Source organism: Bubalus kerabau, chromosome 8 (genome assembly GCF_029407905.1).
Source record: "Bubalus kerabau isolate K-KA32 ecotype Philippines breed swamp buffalo chromosome 8, PCC_UOA_SB_1v2, whole genome shotgun sequence".
In the NCBI taxonomy this organism is placed as follows: domain Eukaryota; kingdom Metazoa; phylum Chordata; class Mammalia; order Artiodactyla; family Bovidae; genus Bubalus; species Bubalus kerabau.
This window is the reverse complement of record NC_073631.1, coordinates 81350405-81373346: the sequence shown is the minus strand read 5'-3', so window position 1 is coordinate 81373346 and position 22942 is coordinate 81350405. Positions and strand designations below refer to the sequence as shown.

General features: G+C 41.5%; 2 protein-coding genes across 3 annotated transcripts; both read right to left on the bottom strand.

Annotated features, from left to right (window-relative positions):
• Nucleotides 1-2170: 2170 nt before the first annotated feature.
• Nucleotides 2171-4944, bottom strand: C8H7orf25 (chromosome 8 C7orf25 homolog). 2 transcript variants are annotated; one of them, XM_055590738.1, is made up of 2 exons: nt 4742-4944; nt 2171-3812 (listed from the first exon to the last, which is right to left on the bottom strand). In XM_055590738.1, the coding sequence occupies exon 2, from the start codon at nt 3789-3791 to the stop codon at nt 2526-2528; it is 1266 nt and encodes a 421-aa protein (XP_055446713.1). In that variant the 5' UTR covers nt 3792-3812; nt 4742-4944; the 3' UTR covers nt 2171-2525. The 2 variants fall into 2 exon arrangements, with proteins under 2 accessions (XP_055446713.1, XP_055446714.1); XM_055590739.1 differs by lacking the exon at nt 4742-4944 and adding an exon at nt 4423-4700.
• Nucleotides 4945-12518: 7574 nt separating this feature from the next.
• On the bottom strand, nt 12519-22900 carry PSMA2 (proteasome 20S subunit alpha 2). The gene is made up of 8 exons (XM_055590736.1): nt 22752-22900; nt 19001-19077; nt 18298-18430; nt 16815-16937; nt 15976-16057; nt 14427-14500; nt 12892-12949; nt 12519-12807 (listed from the first exon to the last, which is right to left on the bottom strand). The coding sequence occupies exons 1-8, from the start codon at nt 22790-22792 to the stop codon at nt 12691-12693; spliced, it is 705 nt and encodes a 234-aa protein (XP_055446711.1). The 5' UTR covers nt 22793-22900; the 3' UTR covers nt 12519-12690.
• Between the last annotated feature and the right edge of the window lie 42 nt (nt 22901-22942).

Genomic DNA, 22942 nt, shown 5'->3' with positions numbered 1-22942 from the left:
TCTTACTATATGGACCACATTTATTCTCCACCATGGCCCCTCACTTGAAAGTGATTCAATTTGGTTTACTTTTTAGTATTGGTTGTATTTCCTATTTGACACCCAAAATTATATTGCTCTATTTTTCAATGGCATGCCATCTGACATGGCAGGCACTTGGTAAATGTCTATTCAACAAAGGAATAAGTATTAGGACAACTGCCTTGAATGGGCTTCCCCCAGTGGCTCAGTGGTAAAGAATCCACCTGTAATGCAGGGTTCGATCCTTGGGTTGGAAAGATCCCCTGGAGAGGGAAATGGCAACCCACTCCAGTATTCTTGGCTGGAAAATCCCATGGACAGAGGAGCCCGGCAGGCTGCAGTCCACGGGGGTCACAATGAATGCATGCCTTGAATGCATCTAGTGTGCAGCCATGACTATATCCCCCCATATCGCACCATCATTTTTATAATCCTATCTTTCCTTCCTTTAACTATTCCTCCACACTACAAGTTTCTGTTGTTTTCCTAAGAGACTTGATCATGACCACATCTTAAAAATCACCAGTGGCTCTCTAATGCCAAACTCTTCAGAGAACTTTGCCTGCTTTTCTAGCTTCACCTCCAGTTTTGTAGCGTCCACATGCCTGGACTCTGGCCAGAACCTCAGTCAGACTTCTGTACCTTTCCCATCCATGCCCTGTACACTTCTTGTCAAATCTCACACCCAAACCCCTCAGAGGTTACTTCCTCTCTGACTTCCTGCTCCCCACATCAAGAATTACTCCCTTTTTGTTTACACAATATTTTAAACATAATTTTCAAACATTCAGCACATTAATTATACTTCAATTGTTCACCTCCAGTCCAGACTAAGAACTCCTTAGAGCAAGGAGCAATTATTCATCTTTTGTACCAATAACTGTTATAACGCTAGGTACTTAATAGGACCAAGGTTCAACACTTTAGGACTTTAATAGGTGCTTGAGAAGGCCTAAGTTCAATTTCTAACACTAGACAATTTCTGCTGCAATGAGTTAAATCTACCTCTCTACACTAAATTGGAGTCCCAATCACAGCCATTTCCCCCTAGCAAATGTGTTTAGTAATAAAATCTCTCCCAGAGAAACATCCCATACTCTTAATTTTGCATTTCATTTCCATTGTCACAGGCCCCGACAATCAAATTTCACCTACTTAACGTTGTGGCTGGAAATAAGTTTACTCACAAAATAGGGGTCGGCACAGTAGAAAAGGCCAGGCTGTGGAATCACAAAATCAAGTTCTTAACACTGGTTCCTACACTCAGCACAAGTTAATACCTCAGCTTTAAAACGCAAGTCCCAATTTTTAAAATGTCAATACATTATCTACTTTGCTAATTTGTTTTCGCTGCACATTAATAAAACACCTAGCACAATATGGTGGAGAAGGTAATGGCACCCCACTCCAGTACTCTTGCCTGGAAAATCCCATGGACAGAGGAGCCTGGTAGGCTGCAGTCCATGGGATCGCTAAGAGTCTGACAGGACTGATCGACTTCACTTTCACTTTTCACTTTCATGCATTGGAGATGGAAATGGCAACCCACTCCAGTGTTCTTGCCTGGAGAATCACAGGGACGGGGGAGCCTGGTGGGCTGCCGTCTATGTGGTCACACAGAGTCGGACACGACTGAAGTGACTTAGCAGCAGCACAATATGGACATGAAAATTTTCTTTTTAATTACAACTGTATCATGCAGCAGGCATGAAATTTCCCTGGGGCCGTTTCATGAGAGAGACATAATGGGATAATGCGCCTATCCCTTGCCACTTGCACAACAAGAATAGTATCCATAATCCAAATACTGGCCATGTGGAGGCTATTTATAAGTAAAATCGGAATTATTTTATATATTTTTCAATATATTCAAATTAACATTTAACCTTCCACATCTTAGGCATGTGGTAGTATGATTGCTGTCTATCTTTTTACAGTGGTATTTCAAATTCATGGGACTCTTGTGATCAGACTTCACTTTGTTTCCTTCTATGTTAATGTACATAACCACCAGATTGCACCTAACAGATAGCAATCAGTATTTTTTTGTTAATAATGGCCATAATTTTGGAAATCTAAAATTATCTGTAAACAATGCCCAGGCTCAACACGTATCAAATGCTAAATCAATATAATGAAAAGCAAGCTTCAGAGGTTGCTCGATATTTAATGCAAGATGCAATGTAGCCATAGTCAAAGAGATGCGATTACCATTAGGGGAAATGGAGCCCTACTGAATCAAACAAATCAAAGTATTGTGATACAGCTACAAGCCTTACAGAGATGTATTTCTGTTCTAATTATAATGTAGCCAGTTTGATAAATAAGGTTGTCTCTTATGCTTTTTCTACTTTAGGTTATTGACTTTATAGATGAGACACACCATCAACTGATTAATAAGAGTTCTAAGTATTAATTTTACCATAGATTTTTTTTTCCAATTAAGATGGGGAGACACAGCCTTTGGTATAAATAACTTATTTCCATGACAATAAAGGATATCATTAGTGTTCGTTGTCAGTCGTGCAGTCCTTTGGTAAGGGGGTAGCTAGGGCCTCTTTGCTCTCAGTAAGTGCTCTGGGCTGATGGATAAATACACTAAACTTAACACCCTGGTTGTTGGCAGCCCTGACAAAACCACTATTGGCAGTCATTGTAATGGCTTTCAGGTTGTCTCCTGTCCCAAAAATTGTTAATGAGCGGCTGTTAATTTTGGAACTAGCCACTAGTTTCAAGGCACGCTCAGAAGGCTGGTCTGGGACCACATTAATGCGCTTAATCAGCATCGCAGCTCTCTCTCTCTCCCCGGGTCCTCCTAAGGTATCTAGAATAGACTGAAAATCCTTGACAGCAGATTCGCAAGCAAACAACTCCTTGTCCTTCATAAAGGCCTCCAGCTGTGGCAAAACCTGCTCTTTCCTCTCCTGCTCTGCTTGTTCCGTGAGCACTTTTTCTTTGAAGATAAAGTGGCAGCCTCCATAGCTGAGGGCAGAAACGTAGGTGATTAAAGTAGTAATGTCCAGGTTGACTCTCTTGCACACATCCACCTTGATTTCTGTAGGAAACGCGACACTTGCTAGGATGTTTTCTCGGTCTACCCGGGTCACCTGCAAAAGTTCAGGGCCCTCATCATCTGATTCACTCTCACTGGGCTGGAGCTCTTCAGGGTGATCTAACAGAGAATTCACTGCTACTATGTCCCCCCTCACTGATATGCCCATTTCTTTCAGCTTCTCAGCCATGGGGCTGGAGACACTATTGTAAAATGCAAAGATGATGTGAGGGTTGCTATACTGCACCGGCTGCTGGTGACTGGCCTGGAGGAAGTCTTCAGCCTGCTCAATAATGCTTTTGTCACCATACTGGCCCCTGCCCAGCCATATATTATGCAGAGCTTCAGCCTTGCGGCCAATGGCTTTCACCCAAGTATGACCACCATTTGCAACAACATCTACCACAAGGGTCTGCTTCTCTCCAAAGGTGTCTGTGTAACCGAAGACATGGAGAACACTGACCACTTCCTCCAGGTTTTCTGCTGATTCCACGATGGCTCTGAGGTGTGTCAGGTTAGTGCTCTGCAAGTGGGACTCCTTAATAGCTACTTTCCCAGCTTCTACTTTCTGTAAGAATTTCAATTCCGCCTTCAACTTGCTGCACAGCTTGGCACCACCTTCGATGCCCCCTTTTCTTGATCTGGAAAGTGATTCTGCTCTCTTGATCAGTTCCTTGGCTATGGCGATGCGTTCACAGAGCATGGAGTGTGCAGACATGGTGACAGCATTATTCCTTTCCTAAGAAAACAAAACAAATCAACCGCAAGCATTTTTTCACTCAGGATTGTAAGATTTCAATCGGACAGCTAAGATTATGGAGGCCCTGAGACTGTGAACCTGGGATTCTGGGTGTCTGGAATGACTTCCTCTTCTGAGAGCTAAGGAAAGAAGACCGCTATACTTCCGAACTCCTTAACTACGCTGGTTTGCAAGACTCTTTACACTTTCATTTTTTCGGCTTGAAAGTCATGGGATCCACAATATAACCCAGGTTAGGATAAAATGCAGCGGGCTGGCAACCTGCTACATAAGAAATTTCCTTATAAGCAGCCTTACTATTTGGCTGTCAAGAAATTTTAGAAGGCTCGGAATGTCACGATAAAATGGTTAAAGTATCCGCATAGACTAGCTGGTTAAAAAATCGTCCAAAAAAAATAAATTATCCAAAACAAGAGACTCTCTCCTAAATTGAGCACTCTAAGCTTTTCATACTTGGGTCTCCTTCAACCTCCTACCTCGTGATTCCCAGGGGTATGTGGTACACGCGCCAAGCAATCAAGACTGCCTGTTCCTGCCTGTGACGTCAACCCAGCCTATTTCTAAAGACCGAACGAGCCCACCGACTTGCCTCCAGCTCCCATTCCACAAGAAAAGCCTGAAGATAAACTCTGCGGAGCAGCCCGTGGCGGCCAGAGCGGGCGAGCCTGAGGTCAGTGGGGCCTTCCAAGAGGGCGCACTCGACCCGTTCAGGTCCACCTGCACGGCTGACCCCGCTGGGTGGGCTGGGGCTCCAAAAGCCCCGGCGACCAGAGCCGGGTCTGCAGCGCGGGCGGAGTGGGGTTGGCGGCCCGGCGCCGACCACCCTCCTCGCGGGGCGGGGCCGGTTAAGTCCCCCCAGAGCCTCAGAAGGGGCGCCCCGTTCCCTCTCCCCGTCCCGGGTTCCTCACCGGCAGAGCCCAGAACTGCGAGCGCGAGCAGGGGACCACGTGCACGCGAGGCCGGGACCCGCCAGGAAACCTCACCGGGCAGCCCCCACCCAACTCAGGCCTCCGCTGCTGCTCCGCCTGCGCAAGCCCTACCGCCTAGGGCGCCTAACGCGTCACGTGGCCCCGCGCCGGGTGACGCCGAGTCCGCGATTCCCAGGCGGCAGCGCGGCCTCTAGAGCGGGGCTGACGCTAGCATGGCGGCCATGTTTGTTGATGGCACCGACTTTTCCTAACTGCCGCCGCGGAGCGAACCCAAGGACGCGCGGCTTCCTGGCTCCAGGGGAGGGGCAGGGGTGGAACTTTCAGGACCGCGCCTTTCCCACTGGCCACCGACCGCTCGATCCCCAGGGTGCCTGGTCGGCTGAACCTGCACCCTAGCATTTGATCTAATAGTTAAGACTTTGCCTGGGGCGGGAGTCGGTGCGTTTTGGTGGAGAAAATCTCACGGTGGCACCCAGCTCCCCTCCTCGGGCCAAGCACATCTCTTTGCCATCAAGCTCAAACCCCTAGAGTGCCAGACGACGGTTGTTGTAGGAAATGCTTGGCTCATTTTAACAGAAAACTGGCTGGAGAGGCTTGTCAGAGGTTACACAGCTGGTAAGTACTGGAGCTGAGAGTTCTGACTCCAAGCCAAAGCACTCACCACTGCATCATCATGGACTCTGCATAGTGTCATACACAGATCTTCTGCCTTTCTAAAGAAGACAAATGGTCAGTGGCTTCCGAAGGGCTGAGAAATTGACCTTAACCCTGCTACAGTGTCCAGAGTCACCCATAAAGTAGAAAGTGAAGTCTCTCAGTTGTGTCCAACTCTTTGCGACCCCATGGACTGTAGCCTACCAGGCTCTCCGTCCATGGGATTTTCCAGGCAAGAGTACTGGAGTGGATTGCCATTTCCTTCTTCATAGGATCTTCCCAACCCAGGGATCGAACTCGGTTCTCTTGCATTGTAGGCAAGACGCTTTACCGTCTGAGCCACCAGGGAAGTCTTTAAGCCTCATTCTAAAAATTAGAGAACTTGAAGTTAAATTTTATCCTGTGCCTGCCTGCTCCTTTCAGTTCAGTTCAGTCGCTCAGTCGTGTCCGACTCTTTGCGACCCCATGAATTGCAGCACGCCAGGCCTCCCTGTCCATCACCAACTCCCGGAGTTCACTCCGACTCATATCTGTCGAGTCGGTGATACCATCCAGCCATCTCATCCTCTGTCATCCCCTTCTCCTCCTGCCCCCAATCCCTCCCAGCATCAGTCTTTTCCAGTGAGTCAACTCTTCGCATGAGGTGGCCGAAGTATTGGAGTTTCAGCTTTAGCATCATTCCTTCCAAAAGAACACCCAGGTCTGATCTCCTTTAGAATGGACTGGTTGGATCTCCTTGCAGTCCAAGGGACTCTCAAGAGTCTTCTCCAACACCACAGTTCAAAAGCATCAATTCTTCGGCGCTCAGCCTTCTTCACAGTCCAACTCTCACATCCATACATGACCACAGGAAAAACCATAGCCTTGACTAGACGGACCTTTGTTGGCAAAGTAATGTCTCTGCTTTTGAATATGCTATCTAGGTTGGTCATAACTTTCCTTCCAAGGAGTAAGTGTCTTTTAATTTTATGGCTGCAATCACCATCTGCAGTGATTTTGGACCCCCCAAAAATAAGGAACAAACTCACAAAGCTAAAAAAAAAAAAAGACTGCACAGGAGACATATCAGTACATTTTTGGAAGACCAAGAGCAGTGAAACTTACTCAATGCTTAACATATGGCAGGCATTGTTCTGAGTGCATTTCACATATTAATTTATTCAATCCTTTTAGCCTAAAAGATACACTTTATTTGAACCAGGAAGCCAAGCCTCTCTGCAGATGGAGTAGGTAGCATAGACAAAACTGCATCAAGTGATTCACAAAGCAGAACTCCCAGAAGGTTCTGGATACCAGGGGAGTAGTTGAGGCAGGACTGGAAATGGGCATTGCTTATGTTGTATATCCAACAGACACAGAAGTCCTCTCTCCAGTCCTGTGAAACTGGGACTGTTACCCATCCTTCCCCAGGCAGAAGTCTAGCATTTATGATGTTGAAGATAGGGGATTAGAAAGGTTCCAGACACGTTACGAAGAATGCAAGTTACTATCCTGAATAGTAAAATGCTGTTGGCCCCTTTTCTGCCCCTCACAAAACAAAGGCACTCCTGTCCTACTCCCCTCATCACCCTCTCCCCCAAACCCTATTTTTCTCTGTAACAGAGCACATGAAAGACCACAGAGAAATGATTTATAGGTGATATTTGGCATCCCCCAGTTGGTGGCTCAGACAGTAAAGAATCCACCTGCAAAGCAGGAGACCTGGGTTTGATTCCTGGGTTCGGAAGATGTCCTGGAGGGATGGCAACCCACTCCAGTATTCTCGCCTGTAGAATCCCATGGACAGATTGGTGGGCTACGGTTGCAATGAGTCGGACATGACTGAGCAACTAATCACAGCATAGTAAGCAGGTTTGGGACTCACAAACAGCACTTACAAACATTTTTCTGTTTGGAATCTAAAGGAAACAGCAGGACAAATGTTTTGTTTTTAAGTATCTTTAAACTAACATTCTCAGGTGGCTCAGATGGTAAAGAATCTGCCTGCAATTCCGGAGACCTGGGTTTGATCCCTGGGGTGGGAAGATCCCCTGGAGAAGGGAATGGCTACCTACTCCAGTATTCTTGTCTGGAGAATTCCATGGACAGAAGAGCCTGGCAGGCTACAGTCCAGGGGGTGCCAAGAGTGGGACACAACTGAACTCAGATGAATCAAGAGAATTTTTTTCTAAAGGGGAGGTAATGGAGTATAGGAAAGAGTTCTTCAAATTTAAAAGTGCTATCCCAAATCTTAAAAACATCAATAGAAAAGTAGGAAGTGTCTACTAAAAGTAGACAAGTCTACTAAAAAGTAGAATTTAAAAAAACAGGTGAAAAATAACAGCAAAAACAAAACGATCTAGTATCCAATAAGAGATTCAATGTGGAGACAATTCTTTTTAGTCTAGAATTCTTAAACCCAGCCAGTCAAGAAAAGGGGAAGAGGATGAGATGGTTGGATGGCATCACCAACTCCATGGACGACTTTGAGCAAGCTTCGGGAGTTGGTGATAGACAGGGAAGCCTGGCGTGCTGCAGTCCATGGGGTTGCAGAGTTGGACACAACTGAGCAAGAGAACCGAATCAAGAATCAGAATAGTTTCTACATACAACTAGCTTAGATTAGAGCAGGAAGAGAGGGTTCTTTCTTGGAATGGTGTGAAGGGTAGGGTGAGAATTGTTAAGATTACCTGATATCTGACCAAGAGGAAAACAGACTGAAGAAGGTTTTACAATCCTACTGGGAGGGGGGGGGCGGGGGGGGACTGGTAAGAATTAGTGAGCCACAGAAAAAAAAAAAAAAAACAAAGCAAAAAAGTGAGGAAAAGCAATCACAGTACACTTGTGTGCTAAGTCACTTCAGTCATTTCCAACTCTTTGCGACCCTATGGACTATAGCATGCCAGGCTCCTATCCTTGGGATTCTCTAGGCAAGAATACTTAAGTGGATTGCCATGCCCTCCTCCAGGGGAGCTCCCCAACCCAGGGATGGAATCCATGTCTCCTGGGTTGGCAGGCAGGTTCTTTACCACTAAAGCCATCTGGGAAGCCCTCACAGTATACTTACATACCAATTAAAAAAAAACCGTTTAAGCTCAACATTGTGATCTAATTAAAGCAGAGGGGAATTGAGGGAGTTATAAGAGTTCAAAATTCTCATATTGCAGAAGAAAATGTTTATATGGCAGTTAACTGCCGGGAGCTAGCGTGAGGAACTCCACCCGTGGCAAAGGTCATGAGGAAGGAGGCTCAGCATACGCAAAGGCAGGATCAAGCCGCAGGAGTCCCCCTGGAAATTCTCGAGCATCTACCCCCAAAACCAGAGTCTGCCTACTTTACTGCTTTGTACTCTCACCTACACCTCTGACTTTATGGGGGGCTGTCCCCCACCACCTCTCTCTGAAAAAGAGTTAACTTACAGCTCCAGTGGATAAAGTTCCTGGGCGTGACAAGAGTGTTTCAACCTACAAACTCCTCTGAAGGTTATTCCGGCCACATGTGATTGTTCACAGCCTCCCAACCGTGAGAGGCATGAGATGTTCTAAACTGTCTAAAAACAGATTCCTTTGAGCAGTTAAAAGATTGATTAGAAATTGTATTGGTGAAGGGTTTTTCACTTGTTGGGCCATATAGTTTGCTGCTAAATTTCCATATCCCTTACCTACTGTGTCCCTGGCAGTGTATTGATTAATATAATTGGTGGCGATGGAACCCCACTCCAGTACTCTTGCCTGGAAAAATCCCATGGACAGAGGAGTCTGGTGGGCTGCAGTCCATGGGGTCACGAAGAGTCGGACACGACTGAGCGACTTCCCTTTCACTTTTCACTTTCATGCATTGGAGAAGGAAATGGCAACCCACTCCAGTGTTCTTGCCTGGAGAATCCCAGGGATGGGGGAGCCTGGCGGGCTGCCGTCTATGGGGGTCACACAGAGTCGGACACAACTGAAGTGACTTAGCATCAGCATCATCATAGGAATGTAAGTAGTACCTTTACTGTTTGTAACCTTGGACCCTTGAGTTAATTCTTTTCTTGTTATAGCCCACCACACCTTTGCCCTATAGGAATGCAACTTTAATGCTTTTGGAGGGTGGTGCCTGACTTTAGAATAATCACCTTCAGAGAAAAATAAGTTTTCTAAAGAAAGGATCTTAAAATGTTAACAGGCCTCTTGGCCAGAAGATGATGTGAATCACCTAAACTTTTGCATATGATAAGTTTGCAGGAAGAAAGCCTGGCTTCAATTAGGATCAAGGACTGCCGTCCTTGCTGACTCTACCCCTTCCCCCATTATCCTCTATGCACAACTTAAGGTATAAAAACTACTTTGGAAAATAAAGTGCGGGCCTTGTTCACCGAAACTTGGTCTCCCCATGTCGTTCCTTCTCTCACCTTCTTCCTATCTGGGGCGTGAAGGCTCGTCAAGCCTACTAATTTTGCCTGGGCTTCTAAGATCTGACCGGGGAGGCCTTAGTGTCTCCTCTCCTTCGGGAGAACGGGAGGATACCTGTGGCCTACGTAGGTGATGTATATTCCTTATTTTGGAATTTTATTAGCTTTCCACGTAAACCAAGTTATTCAGCCTCTTTTCTCCACTGAATTTTCTCACTGAGCTATCCTTATTTAACCACTCTATATCTTTAATTCTATCGTATCCTGATCGCCAAAGCCATCTCCCCTTCGAATTCCCTGGATCCACCAGGGCTGGACCCCGGCAGTTAACCTTTTGGAGTCCAGAAACGACCATATAAGCCTACTGTTTTGAAATACAGGAGCACCTGATAGAGTACTTAAAAAGTGAGAAGTGATGAATGGATCAGGGACAAGGCCTTTGATCAGGGTTAGTTGTCCAACTTTAAGCTCATGCTTAGGAAGCTATCATTTGGTAGCCAAATATTGCTGGTTCTATAAGGTCCTTTGGAGCAGAGTCATGGGAGGAGTATCAATTGAAGGACCTGTATGAAGTAATATGACATTAATACAGGACCACTGGACTGGTTTCAGGAAATTAGGATTCTTAACCAAAGGACTTACTAATTCTTACATGTTCTCGGGAAGTCCACTGAATATTAGCTTGTGTTTCTTTACAACAGGGACTCAAGAGCTTGCCTACATTTGTAATCAGGACTGAGAGCAGGCATTTTCAGCCATGAACATAATTGAGCAATAGATGAAAAATCCTCTGATCATACTTATCAGCTCATCAGTGCCCAGTAAATTAGCACTTGATAAAGATCCATATTACTTTTCTTCCTGATCCCCCTTTCCTTTTGAACTCCCTCCGACCCCCACGCATGTGAATTTTAAATACGTCCACATTTCACTGCTAATAATTGTTTTGCAAAAACTTAAATTCACAGTTCCGTGAGGAACTAGAAAAGAAAACAAGTGGAGGCAAATGTTTTAAGAGAATATACCAAAAAAAAAAAAAAAAAAAGGAAAATGTACATGAGCATTATGACACTTAAGATTTTAAAAGCTAGAATCCACAGGCTAGAAGACTGACGAGTTTGGAAAAGTGTAGGGATGCATGCAATCAGTTTCTAGACCAAAAACTTTTGAGTTTCCCAAGAACTGGGACAAAAGGGAACAACTTAAGGTCAGTGAAGAGAACAAACTGAGAACCAAGGGAGAAGTGTTCATGGAGAAGCTTCGGTTGAACTGGGCTTTGGACTTAATGGGGCAAGAAGCGGAGCTGAGACTCTGGACACAGATGTGCTTCAGCTCATTTTTCCTCCCCTTATTCCATACGATTTATTCTGTTAGCACTCCATAACAACCTCCATGTGCTTTTTGTCCTAAATAAAAATGCCTCTTCCCTTCTTTGAAGAATTTTGGCATTCCTCTGATTTCTTAATGTTGGACATTAGTGAGCCTAAGCAAATTCAATGGAGCTGAAACTAGCTGAAACTTAACCATTAACCTTGCCAGGCCTTTCACTTGCAGAATCGAGGTTAGTCCTGAGAAAACCCTCTGAGATAATTACCATGTGCAGTCACTTCGGCCAGTCAAGGAGGAGAGGTGAGACCTAACTCCAAAACCATTCCTTTCAACCACTAAGTTCTCTTTTTAGCATGCTGGATTCATAATGTACTAAGAGCCAACAAGGGGAGGCTGTACTGTTAAATGAGGCTTAAGACAAACGTTCAGAAACAGGTCAAGTTGGCATCTCCCATCTCTCATCGTAACACTCCTGCCACTCTAGGGGTTACGGTGACAGTGGGGAGAACTGGGAATCCTGACAAAAATACTCCAAGATAAGTCTCTTTCCTAAGAAGGCTAAACTTAACCAAATCTTTTGAGATCTTTTGAGCCACATTTAAGTCACAGAAATCCCCATCTCTTTGTTGGTAAGAACAATGACATTCATAAACTATGTTCTGTGAGCAAGACTAATGACAGGATTTCTCTCATCCTACGATGCCTTAAAAAACAAAGCAAGCTTTAAGTGCTATGCCTTCACATATAATGGAAACAGGGTTCTGATATTCCATGATTAGCTTGCTGTTGGAAGTCTTAATGTGCAGTGAAGGTTCTGATTACAGAGGTTACATGAATGAGGGAGAGACTTAAGCCGTAATTTTGACATTTAAGTATTAGTATTTTATTTCCAGCACTCACGTTCATCCTTGAGTTAGAAAGATGTAGTAGACTCTAGGGGGCTCTTTTGAAATACATTTACGTACTTGTGATGGAAAAATCAACAGGAGCTAGCACACCGTTTTTTATGTATCTACATGGTACCTCTCCTATAGGAGACTGTTTGGCTTAGCACTCTCGGCAGCTCCAGGGCAATCTCAAAGAACATCCTAGGTTTCACTGATCCGCACCTAATGGAGCCTGAAATACAGCTATGCTTCCTACCTTGCCTCAGAATCCATGAAAGTCTACAGATTCTCTCAGCTCCAAAAGCAGTGCTTACTGAAATCAGGATTTTGCTTTCCTGAAGCAGACAACATCTGACAGTAAAGAAGATGACAAGGTTTGACTTAACCCAAACTGTGTGAAGACTAAAGACCAATTTCACCATTCTGCTTTTCAATGTCGTTTCCAGAAATCAACTGTGATGGAAAGCAGGAAATAACTATGTTAAAAGTTTACTAACTCCTAAAAAGCTGGAAGTTAATTTAAGAGTTTATTATGATTTATAAGTCTCATTTTAAAAACATCAGTCCATCAAACCATGTAGAAATAAGTATGCAAAAAGTCTGCAAAACAAAACATACTTTAAACATGTTTAAGTAGAGAAGTTATCTGAAATTCTGGATTTTCAGTCACTTCATTATTTGCATTATTATGCAATGGCAGCCAAATAATCCTTAACTTCAGTTGGGGTAAGCCTTCTAAATCCGGCTTCGTTGCAGATTCCAACTTCTATATTATCTTCTGTCATCTGCCCTTCAAAGCTTTCCTGATGAAGGAGGGGAAAAGGTCAATTTTCCAAACAGTTAATTATAAAATCACTACAAATCCAATCATTAGATATTGAACTAACCTTTAGGGTTAATATGGCTGTATGAATGGCATCTTCAAGTTCCAGATCTTCATTATATCTAAATAATTTTTTTTAAGAAAAACAATGACATGGCACTATTAAGATGATTCATGACAAAGAAAACACAATGATAGCAACAACATAAGATTTTTTAAACATCTAATAAGACACTCTTAAAAATATTAAGTTACAGATTAATTCTCCTAGTCTCCTCACTGAGCTGTCCCCAAAATAAGAAATTGACAATTATCAGGGGTGCATTCCTGACATCATGAAGAATGTAACCCTAACACGAGTTTACTTAAGAAATTTCCTTAAGTATAACTATTTTAATATGATCAGCGTGTGGTGGCAATATTATAACAATTTACAAAAATAAAGCCAAGAAATTAAACCTTTATTAAAATTTCATAACGTTCGGAAGACTCACCAATTAATACTTAAGAGGAAAAAGAAAGTACTTTAAGATCCTAAGATTATTTAAGCTTACCAAGTAATCCCAGGTCTAAGATTTTTAAGTAATCTTAGCATTAATATTATCTGACAATGTACTGAAAAGGTTCATTTGGTGGTTAAAATCAATTGCAGACTCCTGCCATCCAAAACATAGGACACTTTTTGGTGGGCTACAATAATGCTGAGTCTAGAATACAGCTGGAATTAAGTGCGGGCAGTCTGCTGTGCTAGGCAGAGGCAGATTTTTATGTATCATTCCACTTTTTATCAAGTACATACATCACGTCTTTTTTTAACTTATATCTGGCTGCACTGGGTCTTCGCAGCCGTGTGCAGGCTTTCTCTAGTTGAGGTGAGCGGGCACTACTGTCCTGTTGAGGGGCACAGGCTCTAAGGCACACAGACTTCAGGAGTTGTAGCCCATGGGCTTAGTCGCTTTACAGCACATGGGATCCTCCCAGACCAGGGATCAAACCTGTGTCCCCTGCATTGGCAGAAGGATTCTTAACCACCGGACCACCAGGGAAGCCCCATATGTCACATCTTTAATCTATCATCAACACCAGGTATTTGGGTTCACTATATATATATATATATTTATATTTATACACACATATATATATATATATATATATTTTTTTTTTTTTTGGTAACTGTCAAAATGAAAATGATAGAGGAGCCTGGCGGACTACAGTCCATGTGGCCTCAAAGAATCAGTCACAACTGAGTAACTGAGAACACATACCAACTGTTATCATTTAAACCATTTAAAAGTTTTCTTCCCAAATTTTTTACTCCAAATCCAATGGTCTTTTTTTTTGAGATGGTAGAAGAAAATGAAGTAAAAAAAATAAAAAAACATTTAGGAAAACATGAGAATGTAGAAAGAGAAGTCCTTAAGAAATGAATATTACCACTTAATATGTTGAAGGCTGAGGAGCCCAAGTACAGACAAGTAAGTTTGTTCTATTAGTAGCTAGGCTAGAGTCATGCAACAAATTTGTTTATAGATTAATGATATTCAGAGAGCTGAAGACTGTAGAGTAAGTGTGGTAATGAAGCTAGTTTTACAAATCTACCTTTTTTCAAGAAAAGTTTTCCCATTCACATAGTTCTTTCCCATTGCTGTGGCTTTCCAGGCAAAGTAAGCTCCCTAATCAGGAGAGGAAGAGGGGAAAAAAACAAAAACACACATTTTAAATCATTAATATAATTATTTATGACTCTGACATTTATTTCTCAGTTCCATAATTTGTCTCTAACTTATAAGGTTTTCAGAGTATTTATTGGAATGCAATGAGCTATGTCACAAAATAAATTAATGTGACAAAGAGGCAAGAAGAAACTTTTGGAGGTACAGCATCTTGATTGTGTTGATGATTTTCTCAGGTATTTAATACATCAAAACCCCATCAAATAGGTATAATTTACTGTACAAAATTTATGTGAAAAAAAGAAATGAGGTTAATTTAGAGCAAATAATCAAAAGTAATATTTTAACTTACTACGATTGAAAGGCTCTAAAAATCCTATCTATCTGAAAAACGGTGACCAGCTCTCCATTATCATTGGTGAACAAACTAAAAAGACAAAGCTTTGCACTAAAAATTTTCAAAGGTGTTGATATTTTTTAATCTAAAGTTACACAAAAACAGCTACATATCATATATGACTCATCTACTTAAAAAGTACATACGCACACATATACAGAAATTGAAAGCAACAGACCGTATTTTAAAAGAAAACAAGTGACTTTTAGCTATAAATAGGGGAAAGGGCAAAAGATGAAAGCTGGACCCCATGATGGTGGCTCTGCTACTCTCAGGAAAGGAAGATAAGGAGACTTGGCATCTAGCTTCAGAAGCTCACATATGGGGTAACAGACACTGCCAAAGTTCCGCAAATACTTAATTTTTCTGATTTAATTAACAACCTAAATATTTTTGCTTTTTCAGATTACAAAGCTAGAGTATAAGATGTGAATTGAGTAAACCTTGCATTACCTAATGATCTATAAACTATGAAAGATCAGTTTCTAGTAGTGAATCTTTTCTTCCGGGTCTCCTCACAGCAAACATGAGTGACAGACGTGAGACACACGTGGAGGAGTGGTGTCTTCTCCAGACACCTGCCAACCCAGACACCAATTTTCTGCTTTATACCAGACGACCCACTCATTTTGCAAAACATCAAAGTCATGACAGTAACATCAATTATTTGTGCAGAAGAGTCACTTCAAGTCAACTCCAAGATTAAACTAATTGCAAAGGCCACTGCCCACTCCCAGAAAGGTTTTAACTGAATTTAAAATTAAAATTAGCTTTAATCATAATTTTTAAAAGAATTCCACAGATTTACAGAGATTTGATAACAGCTACTTCAACAAATCATTCTAAGTATGTGAAGTTAATCAGTATGCCAGAAGAACAGAGGGCAGAACCAAAGGAGGTTCCTTATCAGAAGATGAAGTTATCCACATTTTAAATGTACAAGTGGACATGTATTACTTCTAAAGCCCAAATGGAAGAGAAAATACTCTTAATTTGTAAGGTTTTTATGGCTTCTATTTTTATTAGATATTCAAAGAGCACTTTAACAAACCCCTCAAATACATCTAATGGTACTTACAGATGGATCTGACTGAAATAAATATGGCCGTCCCTCATTCCAACCACAAATAAGTAAAGAAACTCCAAATGGGCGAACACCACTGAACAAAGAGAAATGAAAATTACTTGGCACCTTCATGGTGTTAAGTCAACTTAATGTAAGAAGTTATTAATACTCTCAAGTAAAGCAAGTTATCAGGTAACCGAATTAGACTTCTAAGTTCCTTAAAAAGCATTTAACACCTTTCTAAACAAATCAATTCAAAATGAATTTTCTTTATGGTACTGAGGAACAACAGTCAAATCATTTTGGTAAATAGACTGATACAAATATTGGGGTTAATAAGTGTGGGTAACACTTCACGTCCTAATAAAATAATAGATTTCAGCAAATGCAGCTTTTCCACTGGTTTTACATATCAGCAATTACCTCATCATTTTCACACCCAAACTCAAGAACACTGGAATTAAAATGAATACAGATGTGTCAGTTACTGCTTTCATCAAGTGCTTACAATCATTTCCAGCTAGAAGATAAATCTGGAAGCAGCAATGACTGCCTGCCCATAAAGAAATGTTTTAATCACTGTCAAAACGACTTTATCTAGAAGCTGCTTTCTGCTGTTACATGAACAGCAATAAAACATTCCCGCTTTCTCTTTAAGAAAATATTTCAAGTCCAGTTAAGATCAGAACTATTCATTCATAGTGGTTTTCATCACTGATTAAGGAAATACAGGAATACTAAGTCCTCTTTTTTTTTTTTTTTTTCTGAAATATGTCTACTTTTACAAAGGTAAGATGATTTTTTTTTTTCCCCTAATGTATGACACATTTCAAATAATAAAATCAACTTACCCTGACTGGGTGTATTCCTGCATCACGGAAGCTACTCTCTGGACCAGCTGAGCTGTGGGAATGGGTTCTTGGTAAACGAGATAGTACTGTTGAGCTAGTTTTCGAGCTCTGTGCACAAGCACCCTGAAAAACAGAAAAGAAATAAGACTTAATTCAAATTCAGATGCTTTACATCCTCAAGACTCAGTCACCTTCTACAGGCATACAACTATAGCACAAGTTTGACATGCGTCTCTTTAATAGTAGCTCTCAGCTGTAAACCAGTCTTGTTCTTACATCCGATTACAGTTAACTTACAAGAAAATATAAGAGCGTCGCTGAAGAGCCAAACTACAGGAAATAGACGAGAATAAGACAAAAGGGAAACTATGGACTAGGGGTATCAACCAGTTTAACAGAGACAGCTTTAGTGCACAGGACAGCTTTATCTCCTGTCACGGCATCTTTAAGAGTATGCCCCCCTTACCCCAAGAGAAGGTACCTTAGCATTTTATATCTCACTCCAGGCAATACACTAATATGCACACGCATGAACACACATACACACGTGTTAAGGCATCTCACTTTGCCTCAATTGTGTCCACAGACTGAACTTCAAAGAGTACCATGAAACTATTTATAACGTAAAAAATGTAAAATCTGTCAAAAGTATAACAATTAAATATATTGGCAAGACAAGCAGGATTTACCTCTGCCTGCTCATGTACTACTGATCTGAGCTCCACACATTATCCCTCTGAGCAAGACTCCTGCCATGTCTGTTGATTCTGTGAGTGGTAGTGCACTGCAGCCTCCCTCCCTGCAGTGGCAACAGGTTCCACTGCAGTGAAGCCCGAGCATATGTCGGTGAACCTAGTGCTGTTGCCGACTCATGAAAGTGAAATTTTGGCTCTACCTATCTTGCTCCACATAATCAATAACCAAGTAGTAATAATCCTTTCAATTGTTGAATGACAAACATAGAAAACTGTCAATCTCTTTAAAGTTGCTGGTACCCTAATGGAACAGATTACTCTCTTCCTGTGAATATTAAAGAAGAGACTACATAAACGTCTGGATCCTAACCGGCTGTCATAGTCTACAACTTCCAGTGGCCTTTTTGAGAATTCTGTCCTTTTGCTAAAAACAGAAATAAATACAATGAGGTTAACTCTGGATAGTATGCTTTCTTTTGCTGTCTGGTAAACTTTTCTAAAATAAAGTTTATTATAACATGTATTGCTGAGGCCTTGGATGGTAGAAGATAACAGAGGTGACAGGGGTAAGTACTGTATCCATCTCCTCTTTTAAAAAGTGAGGAGCACTGAGTTCTTCACCTTCAAGTAACCCCCAGTCTGCCTCATACTGGCAACTAACTAGCTTCAGCTGCTGTTGTTCAACTAAGCAAAAAGTAAGAAGGTAGGCGATTAAAGGAAAACATCCCTTGGTTTTTCTTCCCAAAGTATCAATTACAAGGCATTCATGTGATGGTTATACAAGGTACCTGTAATCTGGGCCCATGCCACTATACACCAAACCTATATGCTTGGTGATTGGTTCCACTTTGTGGACACTTCGCTCATCATACAGAATGGATTTCTGTTTCTTCTCAGTTGCCAAGACCACGCCATTTGCAGCTTAAAAAAAAGAAAAGAGACTTGAATGTTTAATCATTTAAACACTCTGTTTTAATAGTTTTCTAGTTACAGAAGCATTTCAGCCAAACTTCTTTATTTTCTTCTTATTTATAAAACCTTTTCTTCTGACTTTCTATATTAGAATCACCAAAGGAATGGTAAATCAGCTTTCCCTCAATGGTCATCTGTATTGCACAAGAAATCCCTGAGTTAAAGGTATTATGCAACTTTTCCTAAAGTATTCTAGGATACCTTAGAGTACATAAGTTTTAAAATTATGGAATTCTGCCTACTTGGCCTACTGTTCTTATAATTTGAAACTTAAAAACCAATGATACATTTTTGTTAAGGTATCCTTAAATTTTACAATTAACCTTTTCTAAGTTAAAAAATTTAATCATCTTCTTTGGTTCATTACGTCTTTAAATATCAAAATACTGTAGATTAACAAATAGAACTGTTAAAAATTATGCTGCCACAACTATTTATTTTTACATTAATGGCCTATTAATCCCCAAAGAGCATTACAATTAATAATAGAAATCTGAAGTGAATGAAATATTTAATTACCTTTAATTCCCACTGAAGGAGCTCCTCCAGCTACAGCAGCCAAAGCATATTCTATCTGGACAAGTTTACCAGACGGGCTTAAAAAGAAACAAAGGTATTGCTAAATTTCACATTCTCAAATATTTATTATAGGAGCATCTCTGAGAAAAGGGCAGGCAAATAGGCCAAATCCACTAATTAAGCATCAAGGAATAGATGGGCTTTGAAAATTTATCAGAAGTTATATAGAAACCAAATTTATTAGGTGATTTGAACATATTCATAATGAAACACTAATCTCTTTCCTTTGGTTGATTTTTCTTGTCTGCCATTTAAAGCAGCATCATTATTCTTTCCTTTCACCACTCACCAATAGTTTCCTCATCTGTAAAATGGGGATAATAGTGTTACCTAGTTCAAAGGTTGTTGTGAAGATTAAATGAAATGATGCCTTTTGTTCCTGGCACAAAATTAGCACTAAGTAAACACCAAATAGTACTGTTATTAAGAACATGTATATGTCTGTTAAATACCAAATAACAGCATATATTCCATGTGGGTGGAGTTTAACATTTTATAAAGTAGACATGACCTAACACATAAGATCTAGATGTCAGTCACAACAAAATACAACAACAAAAAAACTATTTCAAGATGCTGTGAGCTGGTTATACTTAACATATCTGGTTCCATTGAGTTTGACAGTCAAATGCTAGGTCCAAACTGGCTTTTTAGGTCATATATTATTTCAATCTAGTTGTTGAGTGTTAGAACAAATACCATAAACATCACCAACCTTTCTATTTGATTGATAAAGTCTTTGAATGAAAATAATTTGCCCAGAGACACAAGCTAGGTCCACATATCCGGAAATGGCAACCCACTCCAGTATTCTTGCCTGGAGAATCCCATGGACGTAGGAGCCTGGTGTGCTACAGTCCACAGGATCGCAAAGAGTCAGACACGACTGAGCAACTTCACTTCACTTCACTGAAAAGATACATCTTCAGTTTCAGAAGGTCATTTGTTTCATCTTCATAGAATTATAGATACTGTCACTCAAGTCTCAACTCACACCACGCCATCGCGCTCCAGAGAACACGACTACCCTTAGAATTCAAAAAACCCCTCTAACAAGACAATCCCTGTTTGCAATGTACTTGACCACTGTCTGGTGAACTCCTTCCAAGTCATTCTCCAATCCTTAGTAGAACTGTCATTTTCTCAAGGAAAGCTGCCCTGACCACCCAGACTAGGCTGAATCCCACACACTCATACCTAAGTGTCCCATGCTTCCTCTTTGGCTCAGAGTCATCACACTTGAATTATTTTGTAACATTCACAAAGTGTAAGCTCTGTTCAATCAATACACCAAGACATAACCTATGACCAGGCTCATCTGACTGACAGACAGACATACATCCACACCTGTTTAAGGAATAAACCTAGGGGCAGCAGTCTAAAGACTGTTAAATGACAAAATTAGCTGATCTGAGCAGTGCAATTCCAAAGCACCAGGATCTCTATCAGAGATAACTGAAATAGCCCTCCAACTAGTTTTCTTATTTTCCACTCTTACTTCCATTCCCTGATCCAGAGTTACTTTTGTATCATAACATCTTCCACTTAAATCCTTTAATTTTTTTATTCATTTACAATAAAAGCTCCTTACTCTGGCCTACAGGGCCCTGCAAGATTGGTCCAAACCCAGGATAACTCCCTGTTCACTATACTCTAACACATTGGACTTCTATCAATTCAGTCTTTCTCAACTTCAACACTTTCAAACATGCTTTTCCCTGTCTGCAACTCTCCCTACTTCTAAATTTTCAAATAGTTGGCTCCCTTTCATCTTCCAGTCCCCCAGAACAACCCCCAAGCATTGGTCTTTCCTGACCACCCAATCTAAAGTTACATTCCTTCTTTCGCCCTCTCTTTATAAAAATTCCTGAGTAAGGGAAAAACATTCTTCAGAGTGTATGAGTAGGCACCCATTTGTTTACCCACTGATTGTCAATGAAGTGAAAGTTAAAGTCGCTCAGTTCTGTCTGACTCTTTGCAACCCCATAGACTATATAGTCCATGGAATTCTCCAGGCCAGAATACTGGAGTAGGTAGCCTTTCCCTTCTCCAGGGGATCTTCCCAACCCAACCCGGTCTCCCGCATTGCAGGCAGCTTCTTTACCAGCTGAGCCACAAGGGAAGCCCAAGAATACTGGAATGGGTAATCTATCCCTTTTCCAGCGGATCCTCCTGACCCAGGAATTGAACCCGGGTCTCCTGCATTGCAGGAGGATTCTTTACCAGCTGAGCTATGAGGGAAGCCCACTGGTTGTCAATATTCCCAACTAAATGTTATCCTCAGGAACACCTTTTCATCCTATAGTACAGTCTCTTACACGTCTACCATTAATAATTCTGATTACAACAGGCTAGAAACAATTTTTAAAATCCAAAACAGAATTGCACCATCATATTTTAAAAAAAACACAGGAGTGTGTTTAAACAAGGAAATTTACTATAGAAAGATTCAGTCCCTGATAACATATGGTTGCTTCATGTTTCAGCTAGGATTAGGATAACACTTTCTTAAAGATAAAGGTCCAGGTTTTGTCTCCAAATACGAACAGTAGCGACCTGTCAAACTTTGTTTCCTATCATTGTATATGAGGGGATCTTTTTTTTTAAAAGATAAATATTCTAGTATTTTAAGAAGACATTACACAGTAATGCAAAGTGTATTAATTTTGTCGTCAGAAAGAACTCAGTTTAAATATTAACCTATGACCAGGGAGGAGTTATTGAATTTGAGTTGTGGTCAGCTCATCTGTAAGATGTTTAGAAAACATGTATCACACAGGATAGCCTAAAGAGATGAAGTAAGCTCCACCCACACAGAAAGTACTCAACAAGTTAGATGCCGCCTGTGTTTAGCTGTCAGATAATATTTTTAATTAAATAGCCCATTACTCATCTGTAGGAAAATGGCAAAATTGAATCCTTCTCCCGTCAGTAAAGCCTCTGGTGACGGTTTTCTTACACCGGGAACGATGATAGTGCATCTCTGATTTATTTTGAAAAATATGCTTACATAAATATTCTAAAGTTTAAAAGCCTACAATCTTTCTTTAAATAAACATATCCCCTTTCAAAAATAACAGCCCCAAAGCAAATACAGCCTATTTTGGAGCACACAAAGACAACGGGCTAGAAACATTACCACTTTCACTTTCAGTTCTTAAGCTTCCAGTAGGGGCACCGAAGAAATCGAAAGCGGGAAAAGGTTTCCAAAGACATCAGCGCCAAAGGGAAGCTAAGACTAGAACTGAACTGTAAAGTTGGGTCTTTCCAAGAAAAAGGAACCCCACAGAGCTGACCAAAATTCCGACTTCCAGAAGCTCCTGAATCAGGACTACTTGAGTCAGGAAGGAAATCTTTTGAGTTCTGAACAGGAAATCTGGAAGCGGCTCATTCAAAATTGCCTTTTTCTCTAGTTCCAAAGCGAAAGAAAACCCCTGGGTGAGGGCCTCAACTTCCCACAGCGCCTAGATCTCCCAGGATACCCTGACTCGCGTTCCCACGGTCCCCAGGCACCAATGCTCCCCAGGCCGCGGGAAGGCCCCGCAAATGACTTGGCAAACTCGCATTTCCATCCCCATTTCCTACTAGGCCCTCAGGAAGCGCCAAGTCAGAGACCAGGAAGGTAAAAACCTGGTCGGCAGAGCTCCTGCTACCTCGGTTACGTGGAGGACCTCAGGAGTCCCTTCCATACCTGAATGTAGTCAGCGAAAAGCTGTAACCACGCTCCGCCATCTTTACCCGAAGACCCAACGCACATCCGCGCACATGCGCACTGAGGCCAGTTTCGTTTCTTTTCCCCGCCCCGCGCGTTCCTTTCTAGATTTCTGATTGGAGGAAAGGCAGAGCCGCTCCAGAAGCATGCTGGGAGTTATAGTTCCAGGT